General features: G+C 41.6%; 1 protein-coding gene across 1 annotated transcript in view; it reads left to right on the forward strand.

The window, feature by feature from the left end:
- MAP3K15 (mitogen-activated protein kinase kinase kinase 15) overlaps positions 1 to 18442 on the forward strand; it is a 148107-nt gene that overhangs the window by 107995 nt on the left and 21670 nt on the right. The window contains 8 exon segments of the mRNA XM_060002728.1: positions 2221 to 2270; positions 4483 to 4578; positions 9854 to 9941; positions 11498 to 11631; positions 13856 to 13935; positions 13938 to 13982; positions 15958 to 16088; positions 16304 to 16409. Of these exon segments, the coding sequence (XP_059858711.1) occupies positions 2221 to 2270; positions 4483 to 4578; positions 9854 to 9941; positions 11498 to 11631; positions 13856 to 13935; positions 13938 to 13982; positions 15958 to 16088; positions 16304 to 16409 (730 nt within the window).

Here is an 18442-nt window from a genome sequence, read left to right on the forward strand (position 1 = left end):
TATCGCTTATTTATCCGTTTTCCAAAGTGTCTCCCCAGCTTCTCTGCAAGCCCATGCACGACTTCTGTATTTGTATATCTGTAGGACCTATGAAGCAGGAACCCCCCACCCAATGCCTATTGATTATGATGTAAAGGGAAAGCGGAGGGGAGCTCCGTGTGGTTTACTTCTTTTTTAAAAAATTTTTTTAGATTTAATTTTATTAATTTTTTTGGCCTCACCACACAGCATGTAGGATCTTAGTTCCCTGACCAAGGATCAAACCCGTGCCCCCTGCAGTGGAAGTGCAGAGTCTTAACCACTGGACTGCCAGGGAAGTCCCTCCGTGTGGTTTACTTCTTAACCAGTAAAGCTTCCTCCCAAATCGAGAAGTTCCCTAAAGGTACCCTAGAGTAAACCTACTTGAAAACTTGTGTGGTTGAGCTTTCTATATACATACAGCCTCTTTCAGGCGCTCTCGAATCTGCCCTCATTGATATTTCTGTACCTGAATCCAAAGCAGACTCCTGTTCTCCACCACTACCCTCTTTCAGTGACTTGGAACACATCCCTCCTCTGAAATATACTCAGTCTTTCTATAAAGATGGGTCTGATGTGATAGCTTTCATGTTTTCATCCGCTTCCATCTTTCACAGCTCTCAGTGATTCTCACACAGAGGGGAGGCTTAAAGTCCTGATGATGGCCTCCAAAGGCCTGCATGATCTCCCTAACCTTCCCTCCCACTCCCCCTTCACTCACTCCACTCCCATCTCACTCCCCTCCTTGCTGGTCCCCAAACATGCAAAGCACACTGCTGCCTCAGGGCCTTTGCACTTGCTGTTTCCTCTGCCTGGAACTGGTCCCCCAGTTATCTGCATGGCTCACTCCCTCACCCCCTTTAGCTTTCTGCTTGAAAACTCATGACTTCCTGCCCCACCTAATGCTCTTTGCTGTGTTATTTGTGTTCATAGCACTTTTCACCCTCCACCATGCTCTTCACTTACTATTTGATTTATTACCTATCTTCCCTCACTCGATTGTAAGCCCCATGAGGGCAGGGGTTTTGTCATTCTCTGCCATGTCCCTGCTGGTATGTTGCCTAGTGCATAATAGGTGTTTCATCAACATGTCTGGATGGATCCTCTCCCATTGGGAACGATCCTCCCAACTGTGCCTGTTGTCATTGCTCCAGGATGGCAGGAAACTTGTCACCCGATCGCTTGTGGCTGTTCTGAGCCATACGCTCAGTTATTTGGCTCTCACACTTCTCTGGGAGGCTTAGCTGGTCATTTATGGCATTCCTCAGGCTAACTTAATGTATTTGCTTATTTAAAATTATTCTCTGTTGTTGTAATGTATTGGTATTGTAGCCTATGGCTCTTCTAAAACTGGGAATTCAGACACTCCTTGTGAGGCTTAGCTTTGTTCATAGTTTAAGGGCAAGGGATGGTGGTGGAGGGAGAGGACAGAGTTATATATGTATTTTTTAAGTGCATCTTGTACAGATTGAAATCCCAGTTAGTCTTTGTATTAGTCATGGTAGACTAGACGCTAAAACAAACAACCCCCAAATATCAGTTTATCTATGATGATAAAAGTTCATCTATGTCTCATGTCATGTCCAGGTTGGCAGGGTCCGCATTCCATCTGGTAGTGGATGGGGAAAGAGAATGTAGAGGAGAGGATTGCTGTGGAGGTTTCTAATGAGCCAAGCCCACAGGTGGAGCACATCACTCTTGTTCACATCCCATTGGTCAGAACTCCATCGAATGACCCCACCTAACTGCACAGGAGGCTGGGAAATGTAGTCTAGTTATGTGCCCAGGGAGAAAAAGAAATGAAGATTGGTGAACACTGACTGGTGTCTGCCACATTCTTGCCTCTCCAAACATTTTTGTGGGTCATTCAAGTTGGGTGGGCTGTTCCCAAACTCATCTTAGAGTTTTCCTGATACGTTGACAGAAGATGAAAGGCTGCTCACTGTGTATGTACTGTATGCCTGTTGTTTCTATTTCATATTTAGATCATTTGTTCTAAACTGGATAAGAGATACAAATGAATTTTTACAATAGGTTAGAAAATGTTTCTGGTGTTCCAAGTTATGCGAAATATCTTGCTTTAACTGCTAAGTTCTATTGAAAGTAAAAAATAGCAGAAGCAATTGACCATAGAATGAAAGCAAAAATGATTCTTTGCATGGAAAACATCAAACCACTGACTTTTGTCCTTGATACCTGCAGAAACAAATTCATGAATGGAATTTTACAGCCTCTTCCATTAGAGGAATAAGGTAAGAACATAAGAGAAGATGTAATTATTGTTTTAATACAAATAATGATGTTGTTTTTATCACTTTGTTTGTACTTATTTATAATACGTGGTGTTCTCATTTTTAACAGAATCCAAAACAGACTATTTTCTCTCTTGTTGCCCTGCCCGAGCTTGTTCATCATGTGCTGCTAGTAAGGCTTTTCGGCTTGTTATAGCAGAGTAGCTGTTTTTGTATCCAACAGACGAAACTCTCTTGTCTCAAACTTTTTTTTTTTTTTTTTTTTTTTTTTTTGCTGTACGCGGGCCTCTCACTGTTGTGGCCTCTCCCGTTTCGGAGCACAGGCTCCGGACGCACAAGCCCAGCGGCCATGGCTCACGGGCCCAGCCGCTCCGCGGCATGTGGGAGCTTCCCGGACCGGGGCACGAACCCGTGTCCCCTGCATCGGCAGGCGGACTCTCAACCACTGCGCCTCCAGGGAAGCCCCGTCAAACTTTTTTAAAACAAGAAGTTATGTGTGTAGAAAGAGAAAGTGTTTCTTCTTTGAGCCAATGATGTTCAGGTGCTCAGGGACCCCCAGAACTGAAGCTGGGAGTTACTTGGTAATGATACTTGGCTGGGATCTCCTGGGCAGAGTAATGGAGCCGAGGGCATTGGCAGGTGAGTAAAGTGGTGTATTCCCAGGAGAGGTCTGCCACTTGCTATTTGGTTCAGGAGCGCTGACCATTTGGGCCTGAATTGTGTGGCTGCTCTCTGAGTCCGACCCTGCCAGCACACCCAAGGGTGGGAGGAACTCTGGAGTAGATATGAGTTCTAATCCCTCTTTTGCTGTTTGACCCTGAGCAAATCATTCAGCCTCTCCAGGTCTCAGTATCTTCATAGTTTCCATCATATTAAGGGCTTGGACTAGAACTCCATGTCTTTTCTCTGATTCTCAGACCACAGGCCAATGAATGAATCCCTGTTACCCCCAGATGCAGCATGATCCTTTCCTAGACACATCAGTGTTTAAATTGGAGTAATGTTTACATCACTTTTAAAGGGAGAGAAATCATTTAAGAACGGAGTAGCATATTTGAATAATACTGCTCAGAAGATATAATTCAAAAGGTGTTAAACATTTTCAAACATGTACTACCCAGAAACTAAGTTGTATGGTAACATGTAGTCAAGAACCTTCTGTTTGTACCTTCTCATAGAGATACCTCTTGCTGCCATTTTAGTCATCAACAGGGATGTGCAAAGGGCCTGGGGTGAATCAGACCCTGGAAACAATGTGACATGAAGAGCATGTGTTGAACATTCCCAAGGCTATCCAACTAACTGTGGTAGTTCCTTTAAAGATTGGTTTTGAAAAGTTACTCATGTATAAGCTAGTTTTAATTCATTTTAAATCACCCTGTACTTCTGCTGTTTCAACTCGTAATTTGTCATGTAATCCATAACATGTAAGGAATGGTCAAAGAAGCTGTAATCTCAGGAAGAGACGACTTAGAAAGGGCAAGATAAAGAGGCTTCCTTTGTTTGAAGGGCTAATCATAGAATCTAGCCTTTTGCATAGTGGTACCTGGCAAAATGAGGGCCATTGCATAGGCTTTGGCACAGTGCAGGTAAAGAACTTTGCAGCAGTGAAATCCATCAGGAGATGGAATCTGATGATTTTCTGTCACTGGATATTCCAGGCAAACTGAATATTGCCTGTTCAAGGAGCTGTAGAGTCAGATCCAGGCCTTTGGTGGGGATGGATCAGATAACATTTAAAGGCCTTTCTTGAGCTAAAATGCCATGTTTATTTCCACTTCCCTTGTGTGGCCACAAATACTGTGTCCTAATATTTTTCAAGTCTAGAAATTCCTTTGATATCACAATAAATTATTTCACAAATACCTTTTTAATGACCTTATAAACTCTTGAAGACAGAAACCATATTTTATTCCCATTCCTGCTGCCCATACACTTTGCTTAACATTGAATATATAGTAAGTTCTTGATACATATTAAAGTCTGTTGATGAATACAAACTCAAACATCAGCAAGATAAATGCCCCTCCTATTTAAATTTCATAGAGAAATAGAAGTCACTTTGGTGGGCGGTGGGTATTTGTTAAAACATTAATGAAACTTTCAAATTTGTAAGATGGAAGAAAAGCTGTTCCTAGATTTTTCTCAAAAAAATTAAATTGATATCCAAATTTATATATAATAGGCATTCTTATGTTTTGAAATTTTGCAGCATATCCAAGTTTGATGAACGGTGTTGTTTTCTTTACGTCCATGATAATTCTGATGACTTTCAAATCTACTTTTCCACTGAAGACCAGTGCAGTAGGTGAGTTTTAATCTGATTCAGGTACATTCAGTCTAATTATGGTGAATCACTTTTAAAGGGTCTTTGTTGTGAAAAATATTTAATTGCTATACTGCGTTTCCTGAAGTTTTAACTTATGGAAAATTTTTCCAGGTTAATTGAGATATAACTCACATATCATGCAATTTGTTCATTTTAAAGTATAGAATTCAATCTTTTTGTTTTTAGTATAGTCACAGTTTTGCAGCCATCACCACAATGTAATTTTAGATTATTTTCATCACTCCCAAAAGAAACACAGTATCCGTTAACAGTCACTCCCCATTTTCTCTCAACCTAACCCCACCCCCGCAATCCCAGTCCTCTGCAACCACTGAATCTACTCTCTGTCTTTACGAATTTGCCTATTCTTGACATTTCATATATAGAGAATCATACAATATATGGTCTTTTGTGACTCGTTTCCTCCATTTATCATAATGTTTTCAAGTGTCATCCATGTTGTAACATGTATCAGAATTTCATTCCTTTTTGTGGCTGAATAGTATTCCATTGTATGGATATATTTGATTTGTCCATCATTTGAAAGGTACTTGGTTTGTTTTCACTTTCTGGCTATTGTGAATAATGCTGCCATAAACATTCACATGCAAGTTTTTGTGTGAACTTATGTTTTAATTTCTCTTGGAGCCAAATAACTGGGTCTTATGATAATTCTTTATTTAACTTTGAGGAACGGCCAGACTGTTTTCCCAATTTACATTCCCATCAGCCATGTATGAGGGTTCCAGTTTCTCCACGTCCTCGCAATACTTGTTACCGTCCGTCCTTTTTTTTTTTTTTTTTTTTGCGGTACGCGGACCTCTCACTGTTGTGGCCTCTCCCGTTGTGGAGCACCGGCTCTGGGCCCGCAGGCTCAGTGGCCATGGCTCACGGGCCCAGCCGCTCCGCGGCATGTGGGAGCTTCCCAGACCGGGGCACGAACCCATGTCCCCTGCATCGGCAGGCGGACTCTCAACCACTGCGCCACCAGGGAAGCCCTGTCCGTCCTTTTGATTGTAGTCATCCTAGTGGGTGTTAGGTGGAATCTCATTGTGGTTGTGTTTTGCATTTCCCTAATGACTAAAGATACTGAGGATCTTTTCATGATCTTATTGGCCATTTATATATCTTCTTTGGAGAACTATCTACTCAAATCCTTTGCCCAATTAAAACATTTTTTTTAACTTTTTATTTTGGAAAATATTCACACCTACAAGAAAGTTCACTCAGAACTCCCTACTGTTAACCATTTACCACATTTGTTTTACATTCTCTCTATATGCAGATGACTATTTTGTTCTGAACTGTTGAAGAGTAAGTTGTAGACATAATGCTACATTACCTCTCGGTATTTCAGTACGTGTTTCCCTAAATACAAGAACATTCACTTATGTAATCACAGTACCGTTATCTGATCAGGAAACTAAGATTGATATGGTTCTATAATTTACAAACCTTAGCCAAATTTTACTTATTGTCCCACTAATGTCCTTTACAGTGAAACAAAAGATATTTTTTCTCTGGTTCATGATCTAAACCAGGATTACATACTAACATTTAGCCATCACGTCTGTATAGCCCCCTTTTATCTGGAACATTTCTTCATCAGTCTTTGTCTTTCTTGACTTAATGCTTTTAAAGAGTACAGGCAGTTTATCTTGTATAATCCTTCAATTTGGGTTGGTTTGCTGTTCCCTCATGATTATATTAATGTTATGCATTTAGGGTAGGAGTACCATAGAAGTGATGCCCTGTCCTCAGTACATCACATTGGGAGACGTACAATATCTTTGTCTCATTAATGGTGATATTAACTTGGCTTACCTGGCAAAAGTGATGTTTGCCAAGTTTCTCCGAACTTTGCCCATTTTTAATTGGGTTATTGGTATTTTTGTTAATAAGTTTTAAGAGTTCTTTATATATTTTGGATACAAGGCCCTTGTCAGATGTGTGATTTGCAAGTGCTTCCTCCCATTCTATGGGTTATCTTTTTACTGTGTTGATGGTATCATTTACAGTACAGAAGTTTTAAATTTTGTGGCAGTCCAGTTTATCTGTTTTTCCTTTTGTCACTTGTGCTTTTTTTTTTTTTTTTTTTTTTTGCGGTACGTGGGCCTCTCACTGTTGTTGCCTCTCCCATTGAGGAGCACGGGCTCCGGACGCGCAGGCTCAGCAGCCATGGCTCACGGGCCCAGCCGCTCCGCGGCATGTGGGATCTTCCCAGACCGGGGCACGAACCCGCGTCCCCTGCATCGGCAGGCGGACTCTCAACCACTGCGCCACCAGGGAAGCCCTCACTTATGCTTTTGATGTCATATCTAAGAAGGCTTTGCCTAACCCAAGATTTTCGCTGGTGTTATTTTCTTCAAAGTTTTATAGTTTTAGCTCTTATATTTAGGTCTCTGATCCATTTTGAGTTTTGTTTTTTTTTTAATGGTCTGAGATAGGGGGTCCAACTTCATTCTTCTGCATGTGGATATGTGGTTGTCTCAGCACCATTTGTTGAAAAGACTATTTCTTCTCCCATTGAATGGTCGTGGCACTTTTTTAGAAAATCAGTTGACCATAAATGTAAGCATTTATTTCTGGACTTTCACTTCTATTCCATTGATCGCTATGTCCATCCTTTATGCTATTACCACATTTTCTTGATAACTGTAGTATTGTACTAAGCTGTCAAATCAGGAAATGTGAGTCTTCCAACTGGGTTCTTGTTTTTCATAATTGTTTTGACTATTGCAGGTGCTTCCATGTCCACGTGAATCTTAGGATCAGCTAGTCAGTTTCTTCAAAAAAGCCCGCTAGGGTTTTGGCAGGGATTGCTTTGTATTTGCAGATCAATTTGAGAGGCTTTGCCATCCTAACCATGTTAAGTCTTCCGTCCCATGAACATATCTTTCTATTTGTTTAGGTCTTCTTTAATGTCTTTCAACAATTTTTGGAGTTTCAATGTACAAGTCTTATACTTTTTTGTTAAATATGTATGTGTTTTATTCTTTTGGTTGCTATTCTAAGTGGAGTTGTTTTCTTAATTTCATTTTCAGATTGTTCATTGCTGGTGTGTAGAAATACACTCGATTTTTGTATATTGATCCTGCAAACTGGCACTCATTTATTAGTTCTAACAGTTTTTACTGAATTCCTTAGGATGTTCTGTATACAAGATCATGTCATCTGCAGATAGAGATAGGTGTAGTTCTTCCTTTCCAAACTGGATGTCTTTCTTTCTTTTTCTTGCCTAATTGTCCTGACTAGACTGCAGTATAATGTTGAGTAGAAGTGGCGAGAGCAGACATCCTTGTCTTGTTCCTGATCTTAGGAGGAAAGCGTCTAGTTTTACACCATTAAGCATGATGTTACTGGTAGGTTTTTCATAGATAACCTTTATCAGGTCGAGGAAGATTCCTTTATTCGTAGTTTGTTGAGAGAGTTTGTATCATGTAATTTGAGAACAGTTTAATTCAGTGCGTCTCAGACAATCATTATCACAACGTATTTAGAAATCAGACTAAATATCAGACCAGGGCACCCTTGGGCCACAATCTTCAATTTTAGAGTTGGGAAATGCTGCCAGATATGAAGCAGAACATCCCTTTACTACAGAGTTTACCTTCTGACTCTCATTCCGTCCTCAGTGCCTTTTCTTGCCATACATTTAAATAAGTTTTTAATTGAGGTGTAATATACAGATGAGTGTGTTAAGTATATCAGCACCCCAGAAGGTGCCTTGTGCCCCTTCCCAGTCGTTCAACCCGCTCCTAATGTAACTATTTTGATTTCTATCACCAGTGGTTAGTTTTGCCTGTTCTTAAACTTCAAATAAATAGACTCATCAAGTATGTACTCTTTTATTTCTCACTTGTTTCTCTTAAAATAATATCTATGAGATTCAGCCGTGTTGTATTAGTTCATGCTTTTTTTCGCTGTGTAGTGTTCCATTGTGTGAATGTATATGACAATTTATCTGTTGTATCAAACATTTGGATTGTTTCCAGTTTGGGGCCATTATGAATAAAACTGCTATGAACCCTCTTGTGCATGCCTTTTGGTGAACGTATGCATTGATTTCTGCACTGTATGTACCTAGGAATGGAGTTAGTAGGTTGTGGGATAGGTTTCTATTCAGCTTTGGTTGATACTAAAGTAGTTGTATCAATTTACACTTCCAACAGCAACATATGAGAGTTCCAGTTGCTCCGCATTCTGAACAACAATTGATACTGTCTTTTAAATTTTAGTTATTCTGTTGCATCCATACCACATGTCTCCTAAGACGCTTGACTGTTGCATGTCCCAGCTTTCAAAAATTAGAAGAAGCAGAGGTGGGATGGGTTAGAGAAAAGAACATCCTAGTGTTTTTTGGAAATTATCTTAAAGTATGCAGTATTCTTCCCTGCCACCTTAAGAGAGAACACTGAATACAAATCTTCTGAGTCAAGTCATTTGTATGCAAATAAATAACTACACAAGTCTAGGGAGTGGCTGATGTGTCCCAGCAGCATTTGTGAGAAATATTTATGGGTTATAGTTGATATTAAGCTTAGTCTATGTCAACAGAACGATGAGGCCGTCTTACACATTTCCTTCTCACCTCTCCCCTTATACAAGACCTTATTTCTCACTAAGAGCTAGCGTGCTGGCAACTTGGGAGGTGATGATCCCACTATCCTTAGCACTAATTAAATCACCCCTGGAACGCTGGTCCCGGGACCAGACTTGAAGAATAATACAGGGACACCTTTGAAGAATTACAAGGTAGTGAAGTGGCTCACAAACAAGTCCTGGGGGAAGCGTTGAGGGAACAAGAAGGAAAGACTTATAGGGATATAATAAAATTATGTACATTTCTAATGGGCAGTTATGTAGAAAGGGACTAATTCTAAGCAGTCTATGGATGAGACCCACATAAAAGAAGTCTTAGTTCAATATAAGTGAAGCATTTGTCATTGAGTTCACCAAAGAATGAGCTGCCTTGTGAGGTAATGAGTTCTCTGTCACTGGGGGTGTTCACGCATCAATTAGCCAGCCAGTTGGTGATGATATTGTATAGAGGGGATTCAAGTATCATATGGGTATTTGAACTAGATTAGATAACCAGTACACTACCATGTCAAATCAAGGAGTGGAGTGATTGTTCCGTAACTTGTAAAAGCTTGGTTTATTTAATCACAGTTTAATGTAGTAAGGCCAAGTTAGAGGAAAGGAATAGGAGTGATCATAATCAGCGGCATCTTTGTGACATTTGGTGTTCTAGGTTTTGCTCTTTGGTCAAAGAGATGACAGCCAATGGAGTGGGCAGTACAGTGGAGCTGGAGGGAGAGACCGATGGGGATACCTTAGAGGTGAGTCACAGAAGACCTAGAACATGGAAAAAGTTATTTATTGTGTCTTTGATGCTTTAAGAAAATGTCCCATTTTTTGTGTGAAAGTTCTTTATGTGTATATTTTAAAATACTCATTAATGAACGAGCTAGCCATCACTATTCATGACTGTCAGAGATTAAATTTAATGCATCTCTATAGAAAAATCTCATTACTTTGGCATCCTATCAACCAGAATGTGTAAGAAAAATTTGACATGGACTAGACTAGAATTCCCTTTTGTGTACAACTGATGGAAAAGCTTTTTCTATGCTAATTAATAACGTTTGTGAAACTACAAGAGAAAGAGTTGGGCAAATAGAAGCAGACTTTTTCATTTATGCCTAAAATGACTTTAGTTATATCTACTTGCATTTAATACATTAAATATGGTAATATGAAGAAATTAATATTAATTTCTTAATATTAAGAAAGGGTCATCGTAAGCTCTTTTGGACAGCACAGTGGTAGTCCACAGATGACTACACCACTACGCACATGTTTAAATCTTGCACAGTTATTATGACTTGCCACTAATTCAGGTCCTTGTAATTTAGTGAGATTTTGCTATACTTTCAAGTGGGCTGAAATTAATTCTTTGAGATTTCTTACAGAAAATATCAAAGGGATTCATTTTAATAATTGAGTCAGGTACTCGAATTCTTAGCTTAGAATCAAAGTTTGTTGTAGAAACGAACTGAGTGATGCACTTTGAAGGTGGGAGATAAAAGCCTGTTATGAAGCAGGCGGATGTCTGGTTAAATCAAACAGTGATGAGACCCACTAGTAACCTTAATTGTCGTGAGCATCCCTAGAAGTGGATGGGAAGGGACACGTCCACATGCACACGCGTTCTGTGCACTTCTGTAAGCAGGTATAGGGGGCATAGAAAATAACAGAAAGAATCCCTTGCTGCCTCTGCTTTAAATAAATATTGCTCAGTCTAGAGTTACATTTCTTTTAATCATTGAGAAGAACCAACTGGAATGCAGCTGTACAATTTTTGATGATAAGATTGGGGGAACTTTGCAGTATGTGTTTAATGCTAGGTCTGTACCTCTAAAAGCAGGAGTGGGGCAGCATGTGTACTTTCTATTAAGACAATTTTAGTTTTATTTACCTTCAGTTCTTTTCTGGGCTGTAGAAGGTGGTTGCTTTCCTGGCGAGTTGATAAGGGATCATTTAAGAGGGCACCTATTTGGGGTACTTGACATGCTTAGAAGCAGTTTTAAATTGCAGCGTCAAAGTGAGGGGATTTCTCCAAAAGGTGAGCCCGCTAAGTTACATATGAGCCGTATTTGTAAATTTCTTGCATTCTATTTCATAAAATCATGTTATGACTATATGAGTAACTGACAACTCTACCCCTTAAAAGCAATTATTTAATGAAAAGTATATAACCCAAGAAATGTGACCTGCCTGGTACTCAAATAATGTTATTCATAAATTTTTTAAAAATTGCAGGACAATGTTTGGGCTTTTATGGGGTTTCTCCACCACAAGCTCTGTGCTTTTTTATCTTGTTGCTTTTCCTTAGTATGAGTATGACCACGATGCGAATGGTGAGAGAGTGGTGCTGGGGAAGGGCACATATGGGATCGTGTATGCCGGCAGAGATCTGAGCAGTCAAGTGCGAAGAGCCATCAAAGAAATTCCAGAGAGAGACAGCAGGCAAGTCAGGGCGGGCCTTCCACCTTCTACAGTTGCCACCTCCATACCCCAACTCCCGTGCCCACCACTGATGGTGCATAATGAAAGCATTATGTCATCAAAAAAATTGTAATTCTCTTCTAATAAGGGTGATCTGCTTTTGTGCTCTGCATATTATAAATAGATGGAGAAAATGGAACAACTTCACTTAGGGGCATGTGGATTGCAGAGTCACGTTTTAAAAGAAGACTGTAGTTTTATTTCCACCCGTCAGGAGGAAATAAAGTTTTACATTTTTACATAGGTGTTTGTTTGCAAATATTTAAAAATATGACTCAGTGTTTTAATTCGCATTGTAACAATTTGAAATGGCTATTACTTATTCAGATGTATCGTTACAGAAAATTAAATGTGATAAGGAAAAATTTTAGTTTTTTGCTATACAGACTATTTTATTAATACCCTACCCTTCAACCTCACCCATAGATTTTGGACTATTGTTTTTTAAACCACAAGTACTACCAATTTATTTCTCCTACACTTTTTAAGAGTCTAACTAAAGGTTTATTCCTTTTTGAATTCATGCCCCTCCTAATTCTAAACAAGAACGTGTTGACTGTCAAGTGTTTTTGTAGAGAAGCTACATGTACAGTAATGGCCACAGTATAAGAAATAATAGCTCTGTGCTCCACCGGCGTGCTCAGACCACATCTGCAGCGTTGCCTTCAGTGCTGGACACTGATGGCTGTGTGCAAATGGCCCTCCATCCAGGTGGTCAGTGAATTATTAAGGATGGATTACAAGTGATTTCTAGCAGCTGTAAGACCCTTTGTCATTCATTCGTTCACTTGTTCATCTATTCATTTTTAATGGGATTGTGTGTTATGATATTTGAATTATAAAGCAGGGTCTGAAATGAACTCATCCAACTTCTTCCAAGGCTAAGAAGGTTAAATGACTTCTCCGAGGACATCAAGAAACAAGGCTGGGATCCAGTCTCTTGAGTTCCTCTTCCAGTATTCTGTCTCTTATTCTCATGATGGATAAGGCGTTGCAGTTGTTTGTTGGGGGAAAATTGCTGGCTTGAACCACCTCCTTCAATCGGTTGTGTTAGTCGTTCCAGCTCTTCACTGCTCATGGTCGTTCCTGGGATTTTAGAGCTGGAAGGGACCTTAGAGACTGTTTTGTCCCATTCCCTAAATTTACAGGCTGAAGTTAGGATATTGGGTACCTTCTCTGTGCCAGATTCTGGGCTGGCACTGGAGACTGAAAGGGGAGTAGGATACTGTCCTAATGTTAGGGTGTGCCCAGTTTGGTAGAGCAAAGTGACAGGTGCCATAATACAGAGGTTCACAGAGTGTTTGTAGAGCATAGGAGTGGAATGAATTGCTCTTCTTGGTTGAGTTGTGGCAAGTTTGAGAAAATAAATCATCTTTGAGCCGGCCTTTGAGGGATGAGTAGGAGTTCGTCTGGCAGAAAAGGAGGCCAGAGCATTCTATGCTGAGGGGAAGCAGAGCTGTTAAGCACAGAGTGTACTGAGAGAAGAAAAAATTGTCTGTTGTGACTCGACTGTAGGATGTAGGGCGGGGGGGGGGGCTCTTGAGATGAGGCAAACATTTTTCAAGATGTAGTATGACCTGAGTTTGAAAGTCCTTGTGTGCCATGTTAAACAATGTGGTCTTTATGTGGACTTTAGGATGGGAAGTGATGTGATGGGGTGTGTGTTTTAGGAAGGGGAAATAGGGTGGCCAGGGGAGAATAGGCTGAAGAGGCCAGAGGCTGAGGCTGGGAGGTCCATTAGGTGGCTGTTGCTGTAGTCTGGAATGAGTCTGCGGAATGAGACTAGAAGGCAGCTGAGGACAGAACCTTCTGGAACAGCTCCCTTCATGGGGGAGCAGAGGAAGAGAGGCTGTTGAGAGAGACAAAGGGTGGTTGGAGAGTTCAAGCCCTATCGATAACCATAGTAACAGCAGCAGCCATTCACTGGGTACTTGCCACACACCAGGCACTCCACTGGGTGCCTGAGAAACTTGACACACTTTGGCCCCCGGCAGCCCTGAGTGCTTCGTATTATTATCCCCTGTTGTACAGATGGGAAGCTGAATAGTCTCATGGGAGCCGGGGGAGAGAACATTCCCACAAAGAAGGGATGGCCAGCAGCAGGGCAGGTACTGGTGAGGTGCGCTGTATGGACCCCAAGCTCCAGGGATTTGGCAGGTGACACTGGCTTTGTTTTTCTCACCAGTTACTCTCAGCCTCTGCATGAGGAGATCGCCCTGCACAAGAACCTCAAGCACCGCAATATTGTTCAGTAGCTGGGCTCTGTTTCGAGGGCGGCTACATTAAGATATTTATGGAGCAGGTGCCTGGGGGTGAGTAGTCACTGGTCTTCTGGTCTCATACCCTGAAAATCACTGATGAAAATATAATATGAGCATCGTTATTCATCCTGCCGTTAAAAAATGACAGACATTTGAGGTGTGGGAGACTATTTGTTTCCCAGAGGAGTTGGATACAGATTTTCCAGTGTCACATAAACAGTCTATTCCTGGTCTGGTAATTCAATCATCAAATATTCATTGAGGATCTACTGAGTGCCAGCTGCTGGGCCGAGCACTAGAGACATAGAAATGAATAAAGCATAGTCTCTGGCCTTGAGGCCTTCACAGTTTAGGAGTTGAAATATGCTTTGGAGAAGAGGAAACGGAGGTGTTTTTAAATGACATTGCAAAATAACACGTTGACAGTGAAATTGAACACCAGTGCTTTATCCACAAGATCCCCAAAGGCAGACAGTAGAGTGTGAGGGTGGGAGTTCCTCAGGTCTGGAGCCAGCCATCTAGTTTGGTGTTTGTTTGTTTGTTTGTTTGTTTTTAATATTTATTTATTTGGCTGTGCTGGGTCTTAGTTGCGGCAGGCAGGCTCCTTAGTTGTGGCATGCGTACTCTTAGTCGAGGCATGCATGTGGGATCTAGTTCCCCGACCAGAGATCAAACCCGGGCCCCCTGCATTGGGAGCGCAGAGTCTTTAACCACTGTGCCACTAGGGAAGACCCCAGCCATCTAGTTTGAGCTGGTCCCTCCATCTGCAAGCTGTGTGACCTCAGTTTTCTGACTGAATAAATGAATTTTAAAATTAGATTATTAATAAATACTGTCATAGTTGGAATAGTAATAATTATTGGAGTCATAATGACACTATCTCAGTGGCTTATTGGATGGGGTGAGATAATGTTTGTAAAGCTCTCAAAACGGTGCCAGGCAGAGAGCAAGAACTCAGTAAGTGCTCATTTTAAGAAAATAATGATAAAATTAATAGTAATCTGAATGCAAATATAAAAACTTGAGTTAGAAATCTGTATTCATTCATTCTTTCAACTCATAGTTACTAAGAGCCTGCCATGACATTAAAAACCTAACTATATGTCTTAAGAGTCAGGCAATGCGCTAGATTTTGAGGGTTACATTTATGATGACGTACAGTGTCTTCTTCCCTCAGACTGCTCATAGTCTAGCAGAAAATACTGATTTGTGTTAGACGAGAGGTCTTGAGGATGACCACAGAGCTGGAGATAGATGTGCACCTCCCCTTTTACAGATGGGGAAACTGAGGCATAGCAGGGTCCTGTGTAAGGGCGACTAGCTGATGCTGAGGGCCTGGACAATAATCTCTGAAACACAGGGTCAGAAGGCAGTGAAGGGAGATTTTCTCTGGCCCCAAAGTTCAATGTTTAATAGTATAATTGGGGTCGGGGCGGGGTGGGTGTTAAGACCGTCCTGACCCTGGGACCTGGCATTAGGAGCTTCTCACAGTGAGGACAGAGAGCCGCAACCTCCTCCGATTCGGGTCCCTGTCTCCCTTAAGGGCCCCTCACTCTGTTCCCGTCCACCTCTGATTTCAGGGTGAGGTAGAAAGCGTGGCTTTGACCCAAGCCCAATGGCTGAGGCGCTTGTGCCGCACGTGCAGTGTCAGGCCAGCCCTTCAGAGTTCAGAGAGCACTGTTGCGCTCTCTTCCTGATTCTGTGCAGCTGAACAGAGCTGAGCCCGAAGGTGGCCTGGCTGAGTTTCGGGGGTCACAAGGGGTTCCTTTCCACCCTGCACCTCTGGTCAGGCTGATGTGCTGGTTCACGCCCCGTCCCTTCTCTGACTACGCTGCTTGCGCATCTGGGAAACAGGCAACAGAGAGGGAGGAAGGATGCTGCATTTAGCCCAGATACAGTGATGTGGGCGCGAGTGCTTACATTAGGTTAGAAACGTCACTTCACTTTATTTCCCTGAACCCTTATAATTGACTCTTCATCGCCCTGATGAGTTTTTTTTTTTTTTTTTTACTGTGTCCATTTCCAGGAAGCCTTTCGGCTCTTTTGCGATCAAAATGGGGGCTGATGAAGGAGCCCAACATCAAGTTCTACACCAAGCAAATCCTGGAAGGCCTCAAGTATCTCCGCGAAAGCCAGATTGTGCACAGAGACGTAAAGGTACTTGCTTGTCTGAGCCAATGAGATTTTACTTTGCATCTCAGATCACATGAGCTGCTGGAGTGTCTGCAGGTGGACGGGCTCACGGAGGGGAGAGGATTGAGCAGAGTCTAGTCTTCCTAGAGACACATGACCATTTCTTAAGGTCCAAGTCTATTTTACATTAATTTGTTTAAATCTTTCTTTAAGCATTTGATGTTCTTCCTTTTCTGAAGGGTGATAACGTTCTGGTGAATACCTATAGCGGAGTGGTGAAAATCTCCGATTTCGGCACCTCTAAACGTCTTGCAGGAGTGAATCCATGTACAGAAACTTTTGCCGGTAAGCAGACAGAGCTTGGCGTGGGGTCGCCGTCCTGGGGTTAGGCTTGCTGCAACTGCAGTCCTTTGGAAGTTACTCACCAAGCACCTGTGTGCACGCTGGACAACTGGTAGTTGAAGTGGACGGTGTATTGTCCCCAACTTCAAAGTGTTTGAACTCTGTCATAATGATGCACTTAGCTATTTGTGACAACGAGATTGCCTTACTTTCTTCCTTGTCTTCCAAGGTCGAGTAGGTGTTGTGCTCTGCTTGAGGTTTTCCGAGGGTTTCTAACCAGTCAGCAAAGTGGCAGCATCTCTTCTAAGTTAGTAGCACATTATTCAGAATCGTGGGTAATTCTGAATAACAGTATCCCTCAGGCAACTTATTAGAACATTTTATTGGTCTTTTATAAAAATAGCCTGTTACTTTAGGGCGTTCTGGTACCTCGTGCTTTAATATGATTATGTTTCCAAGAGAGGCTGATTCTTTTAGGGTGTTCTAAGATGGGTTTGGTATTCTAAGTGGGTTTGAGCAATTGAATTTTCTTTTCCATGTGTCAGTGATGGAATCATTTATGTGTTGAGAGGGACTGGATTCAGAGAGTGGAATAAAATTGCCAGCTAGCTTTCCATGTACACCACCAACGAGTAGAATTATGCTCAGAAGCCCCCTATGGCTTTTTGTAATTCCCATTTAAAAGCAAAACAGAAACTTTGATCCTCGGAGAGAAGTACTGATTTTGATTAAGTAAAGGTTTGTGCTCCCCCTAGGGTGTAATGAAAGCATCACAAAGATCTTGCCTGATGGAATTATGAAACAGCGCTTATCATATTATAGCTCCGATGTAAGTTATAAAAGACAGATGATTGTTTTCTATCCCTATAACACCAAACTAGAGAGTGGACAGACTTGCCTTTACTTTTGGTGAATAATGTCTCAGCTTTGAAAGACTTTTCTTCAACAAGATAGTTGTTATGTCAGCCACTGGACACCCACAGTAGAGACTCGTTCTCTATCTAAAGAGAACTTTGATGCATCAGAAATGACTTCTCAGTTGTAACACCAGAGGAGGTACATGCACCTCAAAATGGGGAACTGTTACACCAAGGACCCCACCGGGATCTCCCCAAGAGTGTATTGAATGTTCATTCATTGTTTCTGATATAAATATATATATCTCAACATGTGTGTGTCGGTGAGTATGTATGTATGACTGGCATATTTTTTTACTAGCCTAATTAAAAATGACTTCTGTCCTTCTCTTTGGAAGCCACCAATTAGCTTAGCAATATGTAGCAAGAGGGGCTCTGATATGGTAAGGAGTTATTTCAAGACATAAAACCCCCAACAATTTATCTCATAATTACCATCCCCAAGGAGAAAAAAAAATCATAAAGAAAACGCATGTATAATTCATCATTGCGTATCACATTTTCCCAAGTAATTGGCTTGAGGAGGCATGAATTTTGCATTGCAAAATAATGCAGGGGTGTTTGGGGGATAATAAAGAAGGGGTGTCATTTGGGGTAGGAAATTCCCCTGCATATAATTACTCTTTGCAAAACAGAGCGGTTCTGTAAAGAAATCTCAGCTGCTGGTGCCACACTCCGACTGGGTGCGGGTGGACACAGTGGGGCGTTTCCACGCAAATGCCCGGAGGCTTTTGGAGCCTGGAAGGACAGACAAAGGCTTCAGACAACTTCCTGGCCCGAAGTCCTCCCCTCCTGTGTTCCTCTGAAGGCTTTTCACCATAGGTGGAAACCAGCTAGAACAGGAGGAAGGGCCATTACGGCCAGGGTCAGCCCCCTTTGCTTTTGGTTTTGCAACAGCTTTATTGAGGTTTAACTCACATATCGTAACATGTACCCATTTAAAGTGCACATTTCAATGGTATCTGGTCAATTTTCCAAGTTGTGCAGCTCTCGCCGCAATCCAATTTTTGAACATTTCTGTCACCCCCAAAAGGTGCCACCTTGCAGTCAACCCCATGCCCACCCCCAGCCCCAGGCAACCAGCGACCCACTGTCTGTATAGATATTCCTGCTCTGGAG

This window comes from Delphinus delphis, chromosome X, assembly GCF_949987515.2.
Source record: "Delphinus delphis chromosome X, mDelDel1.2, whole genome shotgun sequence".
Lineage (NCBI taxonomy): Eukaryota > Metazoa > Chordata > Mammalia > Artiodactyla > Delphinidae > Delphinus > Delphinus delphis.